The following is a 22,577-nucleotide window of genomic DNA, read 5'->3' as shown; positions in this document are numbered from 1 at the left end:
AATCGTTTATGATCTAAACATGAATTCTAAAAGAAATTCGACAATCATTGGTTTAGGCCTGTGCTGGATGTGAAACTGCGACCTCAAAGTGAGAGGAAAGCATTCTACCAACTGGACTACCACGGCTCTTACTCGTGCGTTTCTGTGGCGTCTTCTAATATATATTTTTTTTTATTTCCTTTCTTTCACTAAAAGAGACATTATATCATGATTATCCTTTCCATAAAAACAGCAGTAGGTAGGCACTGATAAAAACAAGTAGTAAATACAACAGATAACATGCAAAATTAACAATTACTAATCATATTAATCTCTTATCGAAATGTTTATCGCGAAAATATAATATTTAAAGCAAAACTTAGAAAAGAGTACAGCAGTTGTTAATCTTCAGTGACAAACTCATTTTTTAGTGAGCAACGAAGATACTGCAAGATTACACAGCGTCTCATAGGCGCCACAATGATAGGTAAGGTAGTGCAGGATATACAGTCATGAGCAATAACATGTACTTACCCACTTTAGAACCCTGACGCACTATCATATTTGACATTTAATGAGACTTACGGTTTAATTTGTAAAAAAAGTTAATGTGACATGGTTTCAAAGTGTATACATATTAGTACTCGTGACCGTACATAGTGCCTTCTTCTGTCGTGTCGGTTGTGAGGCGGATTACCAACCTCATCAACCCTGGTGTCAACGGCCTCCGTGGTCCAGTGGTTGAGCGTTGGGCTCACGATCCGGAGGTCTCAGGTTCGAATCCCGGTAGGGACATTTCACAAAAATCACTTTGTGATCCCTAGTTTGGTTAGGACGTTACAGGCTGATCACCTGATTGTCCGAGAGTAAGATGATCCGTGATTCGGAAGGGACGTTAAGCCGTCGGTCCCGCTTACTACTTAATGATGTAAGTTAGTAGTCGTTACATGAGCCATGTCAGGGGCCTTTGGCGGCTCAATAATAACCCTGACACCAGGGTTGATGAGGTTGGTAATCCACCTCACAACCCACACGATAGAAGAAGAGTATCTTGTCTATTGCAAGGTTTTGTTAACAAAAATCTGAATCTGAATTTTCAAAATGGCGCTTACATGATTTTCCCAATAAGTCAACGATTTATTTATTTATTTACGATACATAGACCTATAGAAACTAACTCAAACTCTCTTCCGCAGCAAAACTTTTACTCCTAGCCCTGCTAGGCCTAGCTCACGCGAGGCCTCATGCAGACGAGGAACCCCTGACAGAAACCCTCACTCCTCACGACCTATGCCCTAAGGAGCTGAAGCATTTGCTTCTGCCCCACGAATATGACTGCACCAAGTTCTATTACTGTGAATACGGGTATAGAAGGGAGCCTGCAAGAGACTGCTCACCTGGTACCGTCTTCGATGATGATAGACAGGTTAGTACTGTGATGGCCGGACCTCATCTATTCACACCGTCCTGGCTGGCACATCAAATAAATGTACCATAAACATTAACAGCCCATATACGTCCGACTGCTGGGCACAGGCCTCCACTCAACCAACCAGAAAGGTTATGGAGCATACTCCACCACGCTGCTCTACTGCGGATTGGTGGTTTTTACGTCTTAACGTCCTTCTGAAGCACGTGGTGAAAAGTACCTAAACATAGTATATGTATTTTCTTTCATAGGTGTGCGTCCATCCTGCAGAAACTAATTGTACCCTACCCGGAGTACCTCCGGCAACTACTGCGAAACCGGAAGAGACAGAAATAACTCAGGAACCCACAACCAAGGAACCCGTAACTCAGGAACCCACAACTCAGGAACCCGTTACTCAGGAACCCACAACCAAGGAACCCGTAACTCAGGAACCAACAACCAAGGAACCCACAACTCAGGAGCCCCTAACTCAGGAACCAACAACTCAGAAACCTGTAACTCAGGAACCCACAACTCAGGAACCCACAACCAAGGAACCCACAACCCAGGAACCCACAACTCAGGAGCCCGTAACTCAGGAACCCACAACTCAGAAACCTGTAACTCAGGAACCTGAGACTGAAGCTCCCGTGGAACCCGCTCCAGAACCCAAACCAGAGACAGATAATGGCGCAGGTTAGTACAATTAATAACAAACAAAAATGTTGAAAATTATTATATCAATTATTCTATTAAATAGCCTATGTATATACGACCCACTGGCGGACACATGCCTCCCCTCAATCAACCGGAGGAGTATCGTACTCCACCACGCTGCTCCAGTATGTTTGGTGTAGGCATTTGTCCAAGTAGCCTGATGTACGAAATATCTTACTAATTATTATAAGCTTGTATGATCCCACTGCTGGGCAAAGGCTTCCCCCATGTCTTTCCAAGTGTCCCGGTTCTGTGCGAGCTCTATCCAGTCATTCCGATAGCCGTCGAGATCATCGCGCCATCGTTTCCGGGGTCTACCACGTCTACGGTGTCCGTCCTGTGGTACCAAGTGCGTGATGATCTTTGCCCATCGTTCCGGATGCAGCCCAGCTTACATCTTACAGTTTGCAGCTTACTAATTATATTAATTAAATAATTTATTATTTATTCATTCTTAGGCAAATTTACAGCAAAATAATACAAATGAACAAGATTCTAAAAAGCTAAAATGTCTAAAAAGAATTTCCACATAGAGGAAATTAGTGACATCGTAACGCATAGTGAGGGAATGATTCAAACCATGATTCTGAGTTAATATCAAGTGGAATTTTCCATCCCAAAATTCATGATTATTTTGTGTTTTTTTTTATTATTTTCAATTCTATTCTTTAACAATCGTAAATTCTACTTGATATCAACTCAGAATCATGCTCTGAACCATCCCTCAAAGTTTTGGTTTCGACGTCACTAAGACCCTGTACAATTGTGACGAATAGTTTTTGCCTGCGGCTTTGCCTGATTTAGAACAGAAGAGAATTCGGAACAGAATATTATTTTAATGCGCTACTGGTGCTAATTCCTGTAAATACCATCTAATTTTATTTTAAGTTATGTCTGTCATTTTCTTATCTGCCAAAAAGGAAAGGGACGGGTAATCGACAAGCATAAAATTTATGGAACACACGTCAATTTTAAGCACAAATCTAAACCAACCGTCTAAAAATTTTACATCAGTCAATAACCCGACACATTCATTTACTCATTCTTCCTAAAATTAGAGCTGTGAATCATCCGTCTCTTTCCTTTTCGACGGATATGAAAATGACGGATATAACTTAAAATAAAATTAGGCAGTGTCTCCAGGAATCGGGGCCACTGTAGATTATATTACATATTTGTCTTTTCAGTTGGAGATAGAATGCAAAGTTTATAGTTTTCTACCTTGAAAACTGCGAAAGGTTCCATATAAAAGTTAACCCCACTTTCAAGGAGTTGCGGGCCGCTTTCAAAAAAACTGCACATTTCTCCCATCAGGTCGCTACTGTTGAGTGTTCTTAAATTTTGACAGTTCCCCATACTATTTAAGTAAACAAAACGCTAGGAGGTAGGTTTACCTCACCCCCTCGGTCTTACTTTAATCTTCAATCGTATGGGCGCTGTCACACACACAGATGCGCGTGTACGATAACGTCAATGTGTAGTGTCTGTGTAAAACGAGGTGTTTTGTATGAAGTGTCCGGGGTGCTAAAGGTTAAGTTAAAGCTCATTTTCCACATGTTTTGTGCTTTTTTACGGGATTTACACATCACTTGATTTTAATACACACTTTCTCTCTTCCCTTCAACGTTGCTACCCTACAGGGTCCATGTTATAGTTCCTATGCCTATGTAACACCCCATTGTACTACATGAAATTCAATAAATAATTGAGAATTGAATTATTGAGTCTAGTAAGAGTAAGGGAAAAGAGACAAATACTGAGAATTATTGAGGACAGAAGAGGCAAGATGATTGGACACCTAATAAGACACGACGAATTTATTAAAAACATCATAGAAGGAAAGCTAGAAGGAAAGAGAGGAAGGGGAAGACCAAGAAGAGCTTACATGGAACAGATTAAAGAAAAGGTTAACGTCGTGTCTTATAGGGAAATCAAGGAATTGGCCTTTGATAGACTGGAATGGAAAATGCTATACCGACAAGAGCGTGGCTCTTAAATTGATGGTGATGATGACACATCACTTGGTGCAGTGCAGTGATTTCTACATTTCCATCAACAGGGGATCTCCCCAACGGATGTCCAGCTGACTTCGATGTCCACCGACTCCTGCCCCACGAGAGCGACTGCAGCAAGTTCTATTACTGCAACTTCGGAGGCCTGGTGTTGAGACAGTGCGCACCTGGAACTCTCTTCAATCCTAAACTGCAGGTATGTGGATATGTTTTTTTTACAAAATATTTTTTTTCACGTGACTTCTTGTAGATTTGCCGCAGATGGCATTAACTACTTGGCCGGGCAAATGGGGAGCGCTGAAGGCTCTCATCCGGTACAACGTTTAAGACAACAGGCCTGAGGGTGCCCAGTTGGGCGCGACACTCGGCTCAGGGCGTCGTCTTAGAGGAAATATAAATATATATAATTACTTTATCTATATAATTACTTTACTCTATATTTATTTGCTCATGGGTTATATATATATAACCTTCCTCCTCCTCCTTTTCAGGGTAGATTAATTCTTTCAAATATTTTTCCTACCTACACATCATAATTATCTGTTCTAGGAGAAAGAAATATTCCCCTTGTTATCTTAATCACTACATTTTTCTACTTACTGATTAGTTATGATTTTATCAGCTTATTATCATGTTGAAATAGGTACGAGCGGGGAAAAACGTAAAAAGGAAAGCAGATTATCTTGCAAAATCCGACAGACGAATCGTATCCTTTGAAAGAAAGAAGAAAGAAAGAAAAAATATTTATTCGGCATACTTAACATTAATTAACAAAACATACTTAAAAAGTAATTAAATTACTTAATAATTATTCAAATTCAAAAATATCTTTATTCAGTAGGTAAAATAGTTACACTTTGAATCGTAAATTTTTACATAACGAACGTCTCATCCGCCTAAAACTACTGCAGCTTCTCACAACCTGTATAGCCGCGGAAAAGAAGCTGCAAGAAAAACCTCGGCTCCGGCCCTAGACGTTTTTTACAAAAATAAATAAACATAAAATATTGTTATACAATTGAGTAATTTAGCTGCCTAATATCAGTTCTCAGACAGTCAATCCCATGCATTCATATCTTATAAATAATCACTAACTTTATAATAACCTTTTTTGTAAAGTTTCTGTTTTATACTTAATGCCGAAACGGCTTCAGCTCAGCAAATGTCACGGCCTAGCTGTAGCAAGACTATGACGCTGATTTTCAGCTGCAGCCGGCTGGGGAATCAAAAGATAGTGAAACAAAAAACTGGGCTCTAAAGTCTAAGCACATAATTACGTACCTAAACCGTAATATAAACTATTTGAGGAAAAAGACAGCCTCCGTGGTCTAGTGGTTAGAGCGTTAGGCTCACGATCTGGAGGTCCGGGTTCGATTCCCGATGGGGACATTGTCGAAATCACTTTGTGAGACTTTTTTGTTTGGTAAGAACTTTTCTGGTTTGAATCACCTGATTTTCCGAAAAAGTATGATGATTCCGTGCTTCGGAGGGTACGTTAAGCCGTTGGTCCCGGCGATTAGCCGTAAAAAACTCCTCCACCAACCCGCAGTGGAGCAGCGTGGTGGAGTATGCTCCATACCCCCTCCGGTTGATTGAGGGGAGGCCTGTGCCCAACAGTGGGACGTATATAGGCTGTTTATGTATGTATGTATGAGGAAAAAGAAAATAATAAGAAAAATAAATAAATGAATAAATATACAGAATACTTGCTAAAGAGACTAAACCTGACTATAAACTCGAGTAATAACATATTAGTGTTTCCTCGGAAGGTAATAAACCTATAATACTACGTATAAACATTATATACGCAGGAGAAAAGTTCAGAAGTATATTTATTATACTGTATGTATGTGTGATACTGTTTGTAAATGTGATATTTGAAATATCTTTACTCCTTATATTTTAATTAGTTTTAACAAAATCATCTAACCCGACCGACATCGCACCATCGACTGGCTTTTCTTACTTTTAAAACTGCCTTACGTCCCATTCATTAACCATCCTCCATTCATACCATAAACAATAAAATTCCCATTCATTATCCTTCCATAGTATTCTCACTTTCCTACATATATTATTATGTATGTGAGTTATATATGTCTTACATGAAGCATGAATATTTTTATTAGGTTGTATCACCGCCTAACTGACATTGTAGAAAGTGTTCATTTACCTTCGATCCGGAGGTCCCGGGTTCGAATCCCGGTGGGGACAAATCACTTTAAATAAATAAATAAATAAATAAAATTGTTTATTTCGGATCAAAAAATTACATCCATATTATGTTAGTAAGATGTGACTTATGAAACTATTGTTAGTAACGAAAATTATATTTTGCACGTATTTATGACCATCACGTGAACGGGAACGTGAACTTTGTGATCCCTCGTTTGGTTAAGACATTGCAGGCTGATCACCTGATTGTCCAGAAGTAAGATGATCCGTGCTTCGGAAGGCACGTTAAGCCGTTGGTCCTGGTTACTATTTACTGATGTAAGTGAGTAATCGTTACATGAGCCACGTCAGGGGCCTTTGGCGGCTCAATCATAACCCTGACAGCAGGGTTGATGAGGTTGGTATTCCACCTCACAACCTACACGATAAGAAGAAGAAGACCAGAAAGTATTCAAATTCAATATTTATTTCGGAGACTAGTCCATAATTTGTTAGTAACAAAAAGCTTAACCTAGTATTAGGAGCAGATTCGAAAGACGACAACATAAAAATAAGCTACATGAGGCCGGCCCGAGTCACCGAAGGCGCGGGCAGCTATGTAACAGCGTGCAATCGCATTCGTATTAACAGAAGTCAACTATTATAATGGAAGATGGGCCCACTTGTCTTTTCTTTGTACGTGTGAGGGAGACAGACAATCTCGGCGCTATCTTCGTGTGGGTTGTGAGGTGGAGTACCAACCCCAACAACCCTGAAGTCAGGGTCACTATTGAGCAGCCAAAGGCCCCTGACATGGCTCATATAACGACACTTACATCAGTAAGTAGTAACCGGTTTCGACGGCTTAACGTGCCTTCCGAAGCACGGATCGTCTTACTTTCGGACAATCAGGTGATCAGCCTGTAATGTCCTAACCAAACTAGGGATCACAAAGTGCTTTACACGTTGATTACATAAGATAATTAGGATGTCTCTGGCAGGAATCGGGGCCACAGTAAACTTAAAAAACAAAAAGTATATCTGTTGAACTTTATATACTTCTCTCTCTCTCTCTATTTAAGAGCTGCGCTCTTGTCGGTGGGTCTTGTTGGTGGAGGAATGGCGGTTTATATACTTACCCTAGAATTTTTCTCATATACAGGGTGCTAGTGACATCGTAGCGAAAACTTTCGAGGGATGATTCAGACCATGATTCTGAGTTGATATCAAGTGGAATTTTCCGTCGCAAATGTATAGAATGGAAAATAATTTTAAAAAATCGTGAATATTGCGACGGAAAATTCCACTTGATATTAACTCAGAATAATGAGCTGAATCATCCCTCTGAGTATTCGTTATGATGTCATGACCCCGTACAAGTATGTACAGGTATCCATACAAGTTCGTATGGGTGTGTGGCATCGTAACAAAAACTGAGAGGGGTGATTCAGCTGATTATTCTGAGTTAATATCGAGAGGAATTCTCGTAAATCGCAATAGGCCTGTGCTGGATTCGAATCTGCGACCTCAAAATGAGAGGCAAGCGTTCTACCAACTGGTCTACCACGGCAGTGCTCGGGTACATAATTATTAAAAAAATATAATGTAACTAGCGACCCGCCCCGGCTTCGCCCGGGTGCAATGCTGAGGAAAAAAATAATTATTTACGACATCACATTAAAAACCTCAAAAAGAACAGTATAACTCCACTGTTTCATCGGTGTTATTATACACATAAACCTTCCTCTTGAATCATTCTATCTATTAAAAAAAACTGCATCAAAATCCGTTGCGTAGTTTTAAAGATTTAAGCGTACTTACATAGGGACATAGGGACAGAAAAAGCGACTTTGTTTTATACTATGCAGTGATGACAAGAGTCATAATATAAAAATAATCGTTGCTTGATGTTTGGATCAGATATGATATAAAATTATGTTGCTACCTATATTGCTTCTCTCTATTTTTATCAGAACAACGAATAATAAAGGGGTTTATAGAAAATCCGCCATTGTCCGAAATTATAAGAATTGCTCATCACTGACAATCGTCAGTGATAAAAAAAATATCAATACCAACATTTAAGTAATTATCAATTATCACTACCTGCTACTGTATTCAATTATCTTTTAGATTTTATTGCTTTTTATCTAAAGCTACTTTTTCTATTTAATGTCCTCTAGCCCTCGTTGACAATGAGGAATTTTCCAGGGTACATACATACATACATAAACTCATGCCTATTTCCCACCGAGGTAAGCAGAGACTATAGAATCCCATTTGCTTCGATCCTGACACACTTCTCTTGCTTCCTCAACATTCATCAATCGCTTCATACACGCACGCCGGTTCAGAGTAGATCGTACTAAACCTTCTCTAAGGACATCTCCAATTTGGTCAATCCTGACACACTTCTCTTGCTTCCTCGACATTCATCAATCGCTTCATACACGCACGCCGGTTCAGAGTAGATCGTACTAAACCTTTTCTAAGGACATCTCCAATTTGGTCAATCCTGACACACTTCTCTTGCTTCCTCGACATTCATCAATCGCTTCATACACGCACGCCGGTTCAGAGTAGATCGTACTAAACCTTTTCTAAGGACATCTCCAATTTGGTCAATCCTGACACACTTCTCTTGCTTCCTCGACATTCATCAATCGCTTCATACACGCACGCCGGTTCAGAGTAGATCGTACTAAACCTTTTCTAAGGACATCTCCAATTTGGTCAATCCTGACACACTTCTCTTGCTTCCTCGACATTCATCAATCGCTTCATACACGCACGCCGGTTCAGAGTAGATCGTACTAAACCTTCTCTAAGGACATCTCCAATTTGGTCAATCCTGACACACTTCTCTTGCTTCCTCGACATTCATCAATCGCTTCATACACGCACGCCGGTTCAGAGTAGATCGTACTAAACCTTTTCTAAGGACATCTCCAATTTGGTCAATCCTGACACACTTCACTTGCTTCCTCGACATTCATCAATCGCTTCATACACGCACGCCGGTTCAGAGTAGATCGTACTAAACCTTTTCTAAGGACATCTCCAATTTGGTCAATCCTGACACACTTCTCTTGCTTCCTCGACATTCATCAATCGCTTCATACACGCACGCCGGTTCAGAGTAGATCGTACTAAACCTTCTCTAAGGACATCTCCAATTTGGTCAATGTCCTTCTCGGTCTTCCTCTGCCAGCCCTACCATCAACTTTCGCTTCGCAACTTTAAAGGGTACGTTCCTCAAAATCAATATAGATGGCGCTGTACAGTTTTTTCTTCGTTTAACCTTCTAATTTCATGGTTAACAGACATATGCATCTTTCATCTTTGTTTTTGGGTATAAATGATGACCCTTTTTATGACACCCAGGCACAATTACATCTGCCATTATTAATTTGATCAAAATAAAGAGAAGCAATATAGGTTGTGATATCCAGCGGAGGTATAGTTCGTTGCGGTGTAGATTGCCGCTTTGGTATATCGCTATAAACATGTGTTTGTAAAAACAAGCAGTCTATGCTGCGCAAGCAACTTCGTTGGGTGTCGCAATTTGAGTGTACTTATCTTTAGTATAAGATGTACTAGTATAATAATATGTGGGATTAATGTCGGGACAAACCCTTTTAGGGTTTTCCGATGTTAACTATTTAAAATGTAGCATTAAAAAAAAATAAAAAAAAAAAAGGTAGCAACATAATTCTATACATAATGTGATCCAAATATCAAGCAACATTACATTGTATTTTGGAATAATTATGTACCCGAGTAATGGGAAAATAGATCTGAACAACGCCATCTATATTGTTTTTAGTGAACATAGCCTGGAAAATTCCTCATTACTTCCGCCCAATATCCCAGGAAGAATAAATGACTGGAAACCCGCGCTGGATGGCGCCGTAGCATGGCTTCGTCACAGCACAAGCTTAGCCATTTCCTTTTGCCCGTATTCGTAATATTCATAATTACCTAGTTCTTATATAAAAATGAAAATTGGTACTGGCAATAATATATACTTTATTGCACTTAACAACTAGTTACATCACAAATGTTTACAAGGGAGGACTTATCTCTAAGAGAGATCTCTTCCAGCCAACCCAGACGTAGTATAAGAATAGCTGCGGGAGAATAAAAAGAGGTGCAATATATGAAATACATTATAATAATTATATCTTCGTGCTGTGCTTCGTGTGTGTTGTGCTTCGGAAGGCACGTTAAGCCGTTGGTCCCGGCTGCATTAGCAGTCGTTAATAACCATCAATCCGCACTGGGCCCGCGTGGTGGTTTAAGGCCCGATCTCCCTATCCATCCATAGGGAAGGCCCGTGCCCCAGCAGTAGGGACGTTAATGGGCTGATGATGATGATGATGGCAATATGGCGAGGAGTAGGTGTGTATAGTTTACATCTCTGTCTACCCCTATTATATCCTAGATAGATGAAAAAGTGAATATCAATATCGTAGCAAGCAGAATTCCGTCTTATCGGCCTATTTGTGTCTGTCCCGTTGGAAAAAGGAAAATTTTCATGCGTCTAATAAATTATTTAGATAAGAATTGAATAGATATTTTTGCAACTGTTTTATTGTTGTCCGATATCGAAGAGATTATCCATACATGCACAATCTTTCGTTGCCAAGGTCATCATAATTAAATGACACGAGTATAGGATATTTGTCTGGGTAAAAGATTAAATCATAAAACGCTAATCTAGAAATAGAAGCCAGTCTAACTTGACCAAAAATCAATCTCATTTTATTTTTCGACTCATTTATGAATTCTATTTATGAATTGAGTAACAATGAGTACGACGTTTGACCGCTTCTATTGATGACGTCACAGGACAGACGTTTCGTAAAAAATGACTCATTTGACCAGGTTGTCAAGTAGCCTATTATAATAACACAAGAAAAAAAGAAAGAAAGAAAACATATTTATTCGACATACATGTTTTCACATATTAAAACAAAATAATACAATTAAAGCACATAATAACGGGTTCTTACCGCGTTTAAATGGGGATATGAAACTCCCGATATTTCGAAACTGTTGCAAGTGCCATGATCACGGGATGACTGATGAGATTGGGAGTCTCATATCCCCATTTAAAGAACCCGTTATTATGTGCTTTAATTATGATAATAACCGCGTAAACTTAAAACAATGTATAAAATAATACAATTATGAATGTATGCCGAAACGGTTCCACCTCAGCATAATGCCATAGCCTAGACTATGACGCTGATTTTTTTTTTTTGGAACCGGTAAGGTAATCAGGTAACACGTTAAACAAAAAATGGACACGAAGTCTAAGCACATTTCGAATTTTCTAATTAAGTACATATTTTAAATGAACGTTCTGAAAAGTAAAATATATGTGTCACTCGCTATAATTTTTAATAAAAAAAAATAAAAGGTATTCCTGTATGTGTGTATGTTTGTATTCTTATATGTCAGTATTTAGTATGTAATGCAAAATATATATGTAGGTATCTGAGATAAATAACCAATGTACAAGCTGATCCCAAAAAAAATTTAATCAAATCTAATCAAATAGTCTTAAAAAAACAACAACAAACAACAATTATTTTTTTTACAAACGCAATTTTCTCTACTAGCGTGTATTAAATGTTTCTTACAGATGTTAAAAAAATATTACAATAGAAACGGAAGGTCATATTATTTTTAAAAACCAATATTATTATTATTATTATTTTATATTTACTTGTTGAATTAATATATTATAATATAACAATATAATATTAATTCAACAAGTATATTAATGAATTAATCCCAATGACGAACACCTCATTGGGATTAATTCATTATTATTCAGGTATCCAACAGCTTAATGTGTATTCAATGATATTGTTACAATCTTGGGGATGTGTGGGATTTGTAAAAGTATTCTTTTACTTTTATTCGGAAGCTTTTAATAGCAGCATAATATAGCACCACGCCTGTATCCCCGAAGGGGCAAGGCAGAGGTGTATAGAACACCCACTCTTGGGCAGCGCGAGCACGTGATATCAATTTATCTATGATCCAAACATGAATTCAAACTCATAAAGTCGAATTCAGTGGTTTATAGCCCGAGTCGGGAATCGAACACGCGTTCTCCGAACAGGGCTATCTTCTTCTATCGTGTGGTTTCTTTGAGGTGGAGTACCAACCTCATCACCCCTGGTGTCAGGGTTACTATTGACCCGCCAATGGCCCCTGACATGACTCATGTAGCGACTACTTACTTACATCAGTAAGTAGTAACCGGGACCAACGGCTTAACGTGCCTATGAACAGGGCTATGACGGAGTACTTATTCTCATATTCAATTCTATAGGCAGTTGTCCCACCGCTGGCAAGGAAATGGACCGCGATACCGACCCCGCCGGCGTGGTCGACGATTTCCCTCAATCAGCGCTTACGACCCACTAGGGTTGATTCATTCTTTCAAACATTTTTACTCTCAGATGACGCCCTGAGCCGAGGTTTGCGCTCAACAGGGTACCCTCAGGCCTGTTGTCTTAAACGTTGTACCGGGTGAGAGCCATCAGTGGTCCCCATTTGTCCAGCCAAGTAGTTAATGCCATCTGCGGCAAATCTACAATAAGTCACGTAAAAAGAAAAGCTGGCAAGGAAACGACTTACTAATATCTATATATCTATTTGACTTACTAATATCAGTTTTTTTCTCGCTAAAGAAACGCACGATATATATTTTATGTGATAGGCTGCAATTTTATCATTATTTTCGTAAGTTTGAATGTAATTAACACTTTTAATCTTCTTATCGTGTGGGTTGTGAGGTGACGTACCAACCTCATCAACCCTGGTGTCAGGGTTACTATTGAGCCGCCAAAGGCCCCTGACATGACTCATGTAACGACTACTTACTTACATCAGTAAGTAGTAACCGGGACCAACGGCTTAACGTGCCTTCCGAAGCACGGATCATCTTACTTTCGGACAATCAGGTGATCAGCCTGTAATGTCCTAACCAAACTAGGGATCACAAAGTGATTTTTGTGATATGTCCCCACCGGGATTCGAACCCGGGGCCTCCGGATCGTGAGTCCAACGCTCAACCACTGGACCACAGAGGCCGTTAAACACTTTTAATGAGATATTCTTTTAAAATACAGAGATGTAGATTATTATTGCGTATGGCAGACAAATATCCTTCTTGGATCAAATATCCAGCTTAAGCTCCCTTAACCAAGTCTTTGCTGCATCCGTCACACAATGCAGCTCGGCTATACCACCTGGGAACCGGTGCAGAGGGCACTCGTTCACTATGTGAGATATGGTTTGGTCCGGGTGACCACATTCACAGTATGGTGACTCCTTTAAGCCCCATCTACATAGGTGATGGTTTGACTTTCCATAGTCGGTCCTACACCGGTTTAGTCGTGTCCAGATTTTTCGCTTGGAGTCAAAGCCAGGGACAATTGGTGATTAAAGAGATGTAGATGAGCGCGTCAATGACAGAGAGCAAGCCTGTCTATACTTCAAGAACGTTACGGATAAGTGTGACATTGCTCTTAAAGTTTTGTCAGGCACTGTTTGCATTCCCTTAGATTTCATCAATATTTGGCCTATTGCCCTGCAGGTTATAATACACAAGACGACCTTTTAATATACTATCGCTGAGATCCGTATGTTTTAAAGTTTGCGGACGAGTGGAGTGCAAAGTTGAAGTATGAACTATTTGCTTATACTTGTATGGCGCGCGTTTCACGCTCACTTGGCCCTTCCAACCTCTTCTATTCCGTGGACTTCACTGACTGTTTACAATTACATTGTTGACGAAGCCTGTGGTTACCAAGTATTTTTTTTTTTTTTTACTAAGTAAACCCGTAACCTTTCCAGGTCTGCGACTGGCCACGGAACGTAGACTGTGAACACGGTAGCGGTGACGGAAACGGCGATGGTGACAACGGTGACGGTAACGGAAATGGTGACGGTAACGGAAATGGTGACGGTGATGGAAGCGGTGATGGTGACAATGGAAACGGAAACGGTGATAACGGAGGAAATCTGGATAACGGATGCCCAGCCGACTTCGACGTGCACAAGCTCCTACCCCACGAATCTGAATGCGGTCGCTTCTACAACTGCGTCTTCGGAAAGAAGGTAGAACAGAATTGCCCCGCTGGACTCCACTTCAACCCCAAAATCCAAGTAAGTATTTAGTTTTTAGTACGTGGTTACATTTTGAATTTTCCTACACATATATATTTTTTGCTAACCTCTTTCTTCTTCCTCTTACGTTTGTTTAGACTAAGAACATTATATATTTAAATTAGAGCTTTTCAGTACACATAATTCCTTTTTAAATAAACTTTTCAAACCTGATCTGAAGTACTATGAAAGTCGTAAAACCGAATCATCATCACCAGCCCATTAACGTCCCCACTGCTGGGGCACGGGCCTTCCCTATGGATGGATAGGGAGATCGGGCCTTAAACCACCACGCGGGCCCAGTGCGGATTGGTGGTTATTAACGACTGCTAATGCAACCGGGAACAACGGCTTAACGTGCCTTCCGAAGCACGGAGGAGCTCGAGATGAAAACTTTTTTTTTTGTGGTCACCCATTCTATGACCGGCCTTTGCGAAAGTTGCTTAACTTCAACAATCGCAGACCGAGCGCATTTACCGCTGCGTCACCGAGCTCCTCAAACCTCGTAAAACCGAATAGTCTTTTAAAATCCAAACCCCATAGCCTACCTTTTGTGTCTGAAAATCTCAGTCTTATGAGTTTAATCGATTTACAGGTCTGTGACTGGCCCAATAACGCTGGATGTGAAGCCGGAAATGGTGATGGAAATGGAAACAGTGATGGTGATAACAGCGGTGAAGGTGACAACAGCGGTAATGGAAATGGTGATGGAGATAATGGCGGTGACAACGGAGGTGACGGAAACGGAAACGGTGATAACGGAGGCCACTTGGATAACGGATGCCCAGCCGATTTCGACGTTCACCAACTTCTGCCACATGAATATGACTGCGGTCGCTTCTACACCTGCGTGTTCGGAAAGAAAGTAGAACAGATTTGCCCCGCTGGACTTCACTTCAACCCCAAAATCCAAGTAAGTATCATTTAACGTACAATACTTTTATTCTTCCACAAAAATGTTAATAAGATTTTTTTAAACTTAAAGTAATATTTCTAGTGCCATAGGAAACGCTATGTCACTATTCATTTTATTAATAAATTATTTTTCTATCAACGTTACAATGGATACTTGACTATTTGTACGCGAATGGGCGGATATCTGTTATGAACGAACTTCATTTCAGGTCTGTGACTGGCCTCACAACGCTGGATGCGAATCTGGCAATGGTGGTGGTGACAACGGTGGCGATGGAAACGGAAATGGTGATAACAACGGTAGCAACAGCGGAGAGGATGGTGGTAGCAACGGTAGCAACAGCGGAGAGGATGGTGGTAGCAACGGTAGCAACAGCGGAGAGGATAGTGGTAGCAATAGCGGAGAGGATGGCGGTAGCAACGGTAGCAACAGCGGAGAGGATGGTGGTAACAACGGTAGCAACAGCGGAGAGGATGGTGGTAGCAGCGGTAGCAACAGCGGAGAGGATGGTGGTAACAACGGTAGCAACAGCGGAGAGAACGGTGGCGACAATGGTGGTGATGGAAATGGAAATGGTGACGGTACTCTGGAAAATGGCTGCCCAGCTGACTTCGATGTTCACCAACTTTTGCCCCACGAATCTGACTGCGGTCGCTTCTACAACTGCGTCTTCGGAAAGAAAGTAGAACAGATTTGCCCCGCTGGACTTCACTTCAACCCCAACCTTCAAGTAAGTAATAGTTTGAAAAAGAAGATTCTATTAATAAAGAAAGTAAGAAGATATATGAATAGGTTTTCATATTTTCAATCTGCACAAATTATAATAATTCTGCAGAGCCACGCTTGGAGCTATAATCATATAAAATAGGTAGAATGAACTTTATTGTGAAAGGTTTAAGAACAAAATCCCTTAACACATATATAAATATAATAATAAATATACTTTATTGCGGAGCTTTACTTAATAAGGAGATACTGGTTACAAAATTTGATATTTACACCAAAAATGATAAGTAAGTAGCTAAATTAATTCAATGTTTTTTTCTTGGGATTAAGAATCAGTTCAGTAAAAAAAATCAGAATTGCTTCTTACTTTGAGGTAGCAGGTTCGGAATTCAGCACAAGCCTAAACCAATGATTGTCCAATTTGTCGCAAAATTCATGATTATTTTTCATATTTTTTAAATTATTTTCAATTCTATACATTTGCGGCGGAAAATTCTACTTAATATCAACTCACAATCATGGTCTAAATCATCCCTCAAAGTTTTCGTTACGATGTCATTAATACCTTGTATAAATACAATTTAGGTTTGCGACTGGCCTAAACACGCTGGATGTGAATCTGGAAACGGTGATGGTGACAACGGTGGAGACAATGGTGGTGATAACGGTGGAGATAATGGTGGCGACAATGGCGGCGACAACGGTGGTGACAACGGAGGAGATGGAAACGGAAATGGTGATGGTGATAACGGAAACGGTGATAATGGAGGAAATCTGGATAACGGATGCCCAGCTGACTTTGACGTGCACCAGCTTCTGCCCCACGAATCTGACTGCGGTCGCTTCTACAACTGTGTCTTTGGAAAGAAGGTAGAACAGAATTGCCCCGCTGGACTTCACTTCAACCCCAAAATCCAAGTAAGTAACTAATAAATCAAGATCCTAATAAAAAGTTTCAGAGGTTTCAATCCCTCGCCCACTTAATCTTACGAATCCTACGTAGGTACCAAGTAATTTATCAGCTAAGCGTTTAAACTCCAATCGTCTCATTCAAATAAAAGTAAATTTAAAACGCTGCTTAAACGAGATATCTCATATACTGTCTCCTAAAGTATTCTACTATTAATAGAGACTCATTCATGTAGCCAAACTGTTCAAAAAATATAGCAGAACACTGCTGTTTAGTTATAAATAAATAAATAATATTAATATTGAGACTTGCATGCATCGATGTATAATATGTTGCAATCTTCTTCTATAGTGTGGGTTGTGAGCTGGATTACCAATCCCATCAACCCTGGTGTCAGGGTTACTATTGAGCCGCCAGAAGCCCCTGACATGGCTCATTTAACGATTACGTACTTACATCAGTAAATAGTAACCGGGACCAACGGCTTAACGTGCCTTCTGAAGTACGGATCGTCTTACTTTCGGACAATCAGGTGATCAGCCTGTAATGTCCTAACCAAACTAGGGATCACAGAGTGATTTTTGTGTGTTACTAAAGTAATCTTGCACTTCATTGTATTCTAATTACATACATTTTTCTAGGTTTGCGACTGGCCTTCTGCTGCTGGATGTGAATCTGGCAACGGTGGTGGTGACAACGGTGGTGACGGAAATGGCGATGGCGATAACGGTGGTGACGGAAACGGTGATGGTGATAACAGCGGTGACGGAAACGGAAACGGTGATAACGGAGGCCACTTGGATAACGGATGCCCAGCCGATTTCGACGTTCACCAACTTCTGCCACATGAATATGACTGCGGTCGCTTCTACACCTGCGTATTCGGAAAGAAAGTAGAACAAATTTGCCCCGCTGGACTTCACTTCAACCCCAAAATCCAAGTAAGTGTCAACTAAAACATAAACAACACTGGTTATAAATGTTACAAAATAACTATTTCAATCCATTTGATGCTATAACGTTTTATATTTACAGGTTTGCGACTGGCCTGACAATGCTGGATGTGAATCTGGTGACGGAAATGGCAGTGGTGATAACGGTGGCGACAACAGTGGTGACAACGGAGGCGACAGTGGTGTAGATAGCGGAGAAAACGGTGGTGACAACGGCAGCAACAGCGGAGAGAACGGTGGTAACAACGGTAGCAACAGCGGAGAGGATAGTGGTAGCAGCGGTAGCAACAGCGGAGAGGATGGTGGTAGCAGCGGTAGCAACAGCGGAGAGGATGGTGGTAGCAGCGGTGGCAACAGCGGAGAGGATGGTGGTAGCAGCGGTAGCAACAGCGGAGAGGATGGTGGTAACAACGGTAGCAACAGCGGAGAGGATGGTGGTAACAACGGTAGCAACAGCGGAGAGAACGGTGGTGACAATGGAGGAGACAACGGTGGTGACAGCGGAGAGAATGGTGGCGACAATGGTGGTGATGGAAATGGAAATGGTAACGGTACTCTGGAAAATGGCTGCCCAACTGACTTCAGCGTTCACCAGCTTCTTCCACACGAATATGACTGCGGTCGCTTTTACACCTGCGTCTTCGGAGAGAAGGTGGTACAGAATTGCCCCGCTGGACTTCACTTCAACCCCAAAATCCAAGTAAGTTCCAACCATGATTCAGAGAGCCTACCATCAGAAAATACTAACATATTTCGTTACGACGAAGTTAACTTTCTTCCTAAATTGATTTCCGGCCAAGTAGTCAATACCATTTGCGGCAATTCTACAATAAGTCACACCAAAAATGAAACTTCTTCAATTGAATCGCTTTATCTCAACATATGACGTCTAAAAAGATTAACAAAAAAAAAATATGGCTTAAAGTAGAACCACTAGCAGACTAGATTTCACTATGAGGAAAATAAATCAAATATGTCTGACTCAGTGTCGATATTTTATCTTTGTGAGTTTTCCTAAGCACGGGTCAGTAAACGGGTTTTTATTGTACCAATATTTTCTGTATTTTTATGGAAAATAAACATTATACTTACTTACTTAATTGTGAGGAATTTAAGAAACTGATTTATATATTTCCAGGTCTGCGATTGGCCTTCTGTTGCTGGATGTGAATCTGGTAACGGTAATGGTGATAATGGTGGCGACGGAAACGGTGATGGTGACAACGGAAACGGTGATGGTGATGGTGACAACGGAAACGGTGATGGTGATAACGGAGGAAATCTGGACAACGGATGCCCAGCTGACTTCGACGTTCACCAGCTTCTGCCCCACGAAACTGACTGCGGTCGCTTCTACACCTGTGTCTTCGGAGAGAAGGTAGAACAGAAATGCCCCGCTGGACTTCACTTCAACCCCAAAATCCAAGTAAGTACCAACATAATCACTATTATTCCTATACCAGAATGCCTATCTTTAGCAAATAACAACACAAGTACTTAGTTTCGAAAGAGTTATATTTTCCCTGAATTGAAGCGCTTTATTTTTTGTTTTATTTTTATGACAAAAAATTAATAAACCATTATATTCCACTATTTACACATACACAAATTGTGAAGAAGCTAATGCACAAGTCACAACATAAATAAGCTAACGACTATATCTCAGTTGGGGTAGTCAGAGGTACATCCATCGCAAGATGAACTAAGTGCCCACGCCTAACCGACCTTTCTGTTACACGAACGTGATAGATGGTGAGCCGTATCGCTGTCTATAATAAACTAATTCTCATTTTCCAGGTCTGTGATTGGCCTTCAGTTGCTGGATGTGAATCTGGTAACGGTGATGGTGATAATGGTGGCGACGGAAACGGTGATGGTGACAACGGCAACGGCGACGGTGATAATGGAAACGGTGATGGTGATAACGGAAACGGCGACGGTGATAATGGAAACGGTAATGGTGATAACGGAGGAAATCTGGACAACGGATGTCCAGCTGACTTCGACGTTCACCAGCTTCTGCCTCACGAATCTGACTGCGGTCGCTTCTACACCTGTGTCTTCGGAGAGAAGGTAGAACAGAAATGCCCCGCTGGACTGCACTTCAACCCCAAAATCCAAGTAAGTATCGACCAATTTTTTTTATGTAGTTGCATTCAAATAAATCTGAAGACATAAATTTGGAAAAATACTTATTATATGCGCACAAGTTCTTGTCACCGCCGAAGTATAATATATAGGCAGTGAGATGGAGATCCATGATGTAGTCAAGGAACAGTCCATTCCAGTCCAGAGCTGTCGAGAACGTTTAACCGGCTGGCCGTTACCCATTGTGGACCGCGAGGAGATAGTTCTTAGAAAATACCCACCCCACCCAGTGTGAGAGAGTATAATTACGGCTGAGAAGATCCAAATGAAGTTTCGTGTGATTTTTTATATATATTCTAGAATGTTTTTATGATAAGTATATTAGTATTATTAAGTTTCACTTTGTTATTCATAGCCTTTATTTCAAAATTCTTAAAGCCCCGTGCGGCATCGTTTTAGTTTGGTATTCGGCTTCGGCACCACCCACGCCTTCCAAAGTCCAGGACTCCATAGGCCCGACATATAGAAACGACATACAATAATAATAAAACATTTTATTACACACTTATCAAAATATTTACAGGAGAAACTTGTTCTAAGGTGACAGAGGATATAATACACTTAAGTAACTATCGTGTTTATAAGAACTGTTTGCTTCTTCTTAGGTCTGCGATTGGCCAGCCAACGCTGGATGCGAAGCCAACAGCGGTGAAGATGGTGGTGACAACGGCGGTGACAACAGCGGTGAAAATAGTGGTGAAGATGGTGGTGACCATGGAGGCGATAACGGAGGTGACAACGGAGGAAACAACAGTGGTGAAAACGGAGGGGACAGCGGTGTTGATAGCGGAGAGAACGGTGGTGACAATGGTAGCAACAGCGGAGAGAATGGTGGTGATAACGGTAGCAACAGCGGAGAGAACGGTGGTGACAACGGTAGCAACAGCGGAGAGAACGGTGGTGACAACGGTAGCAATAGCGGAGAGAACGGTGGTGACAACGGTAGCAACAGCGGAGAGAACGGTGGTGACAACGGTAGCAACAGCGGAGAGAACGGTGGTGACAGCGGTAGCAACAGCGGAGAGAACGGTGGTGACAACGGTAGCAACAGCGGAGAGAACGGTGGTGACAGCGGTAGCAACAGCGGAGAGAACGGTGGTGACAACGGTAACAACAGCGGAGAGAACGGTGGTGACAGCGGAGAGGACGGTGGTGAAGACAATGGTAACGGAGGCGAAACCGAACCGGACCACAGCAAATGCTCCGATGCCTGCAACATCCTCCCGTGGGCCCATGAGACCGCTTGTGACAAATACTGGCGCTGCGAAGGTGAAAAAGCTGTCTTAGTCATATGTGCTGAAGGCCTACACTTCAATGCCAGAACAGGCACCTGTGACTTCATTTGTAATGCCAATTGTACACGAAACAACGTACAAACCACTGGTGACGCTAATGGTCTGAAGATATTCGTGCCGTGGGATAAGGTTAATGATAGCATGAGGGATATTTACGATGTTTAAATAATATAAATACTTTTACATAATATAAATACTTACTTATAACATATTTATGTAAGAAATATTCAAAAACCAATAGAAAGATCACGATTCCATAGCTTAGACACACAAAATTTGACAAAAGAAATGTAAGGAATAATATATTAAATAAAATTAAAATTATTTTAAAATGTACACGTAAATTATAATAAATTTATTTCAATTTAATTTTGTAATTTATTTTTGACTATCATGCCCGAGATCATATAAGGATGAGTGCCATTGATATAGACTCATGCAGACACCTCTTAATTTTATTTTAAGTTATACCCGCCATTATTTTTATCCGCCAAAAAAGAAAGAGACAGGTAATCGACAAACTAAAAATGGTTGAAACACATGCCAATTTTAGGCGGAGTTATAAGGAATCAGAAGACAACTTCCAATGCGGATAAAAACTAGAAGTTCAAATATAGGTGGCAGCACTGTTGAGTGTTCCGTACTGTCCAGCTAAAATTCATGATAAATTCCTATAAAACGTGGAGCAACGTGGAGTGAATCCCGTCTGAAAGATGAGTTACGATTAAGAAAATCAGCCCGTTGGAAAAAGGCAGTTTTGATTGAAAATAAGCTTTTCTACATTTTTCCTTTCCGATCTTTAGGGAGTAAAATATAACACTACGATTTTGCAGTGAAACGCTGCGCAAAGGGTTATAGTGTAAAAATATACATACATACATAAACTCACGCCTATTTCCCACCGGTGTAAGCAGAGACTATAGAATTCCATTTGCTTCGATCCTGACACACTTCTCTTGCTTCCTCCACATTCATCAATCGCTTCATACACGCACGCCGGTTCAGAGTAGATCGTATTGAACCTTTTCTAAGGACATCTCCAATTCAAAAATATACATCATACATAAATAGCCTATATACGTCCCACTGCTGGGCACAGGCCTCCCCTCAATCAACCGGAGGGGATATGGAGCATACTCCACCACGCTGCTCCGCTGCGGGTTGGT

The 22,577-nt window shown here is 40.8% G+C and overlaps 1 protein-coding gene across 13 annotated transcripts; it reads left to right on the top strand.

The window, feature by feature from the left end:
* The first annotated feature begins 350 nt into the window (after positions 1-350).
* LOC126378331 (uncharacterized transmembrane protein DDB_G0289901-like) lies at positions 351-21,780 on the top strand. Of its 13 annotated transcripts, none has more exons than XM_050026568.1 (13): positions 352-466; positions 1,176-1,405; positions 1,660-2,086; positions 4,167-4,315; positions 14,152-14,463; positions 15,059-15,376; positions 15,588-16,109; positions 16,691-17,023; positions 17,657-17,956; positions 18,051-18,668; positions 19,107-19,346; positions 20,042-20,089; positions 20,722-21,780. In XM_050026568.1, the coding sequence occupies exons 1-13, from the start codon at positions 460-462 to the stop codon at positions 21,574-21,576; spliced, it is 4,359 nt and encodes a 1,452-aa protein (XP_049882525.1). In that variant the 5' UTR covers positions 352-459; the 3' UTR covers positions 21,577-21,780. The 13 variants fall into 13 exon arrangements, with proteins under 13 accessions (XP_049882531.1, XP_049882525.1, XP_049882519.1 ...); XM_050026562.1 differs by having other exon boundaries at positions 19,107-19,394; positions 19,766-20,089; XM_050026566.1 differs by lacking the exon at positions 15,059-15,376 and having other exon boundaries at positions 19,107-19,394; positions 19,766-20,089.
* Positions 21,781-22,577: the final 797 nt, after the last annotated feature.

The sequence above is a fragment of the Pectinophora gossypiella genome, chromosome 26 (genome assembly GCF_024362695.1).
Source record: "Pectinophora gossypiella chromosome 26, ilPecGoss1.1, whole genome shotgun sequence".
NCBI lineage: Eukaryota > Metazoa > Arthropoda > Insecta > Lepidoptera > Gelechiidae > Pectinophora > Pectinophora gossypiella.
Note: the sequence above shows the minus strand (reverse complement) of the source record. Positions and strands in the feature narration are given on the sequence as shown.

Excerpts from the sequence above, each read along its gene's own strand:
- LOC126378331 (XM_050026562.1), top strand. Across the intron at positions 4,316-14,151 it reads TCTTCAATCCTAAACTGCAG|GTCTGCGACTGGCCACGGAA; the intron begins GTATGTGGATAT and ends TAACCTTTCCAG. Across the intron at positions 15,377-15,587 it reads ACTTCAACCCCAAAATCCAA|GTCTGTGACTGGCCTCACAA; the intron begins GTAAGTATCATT and ends ACTTCATTTCAG.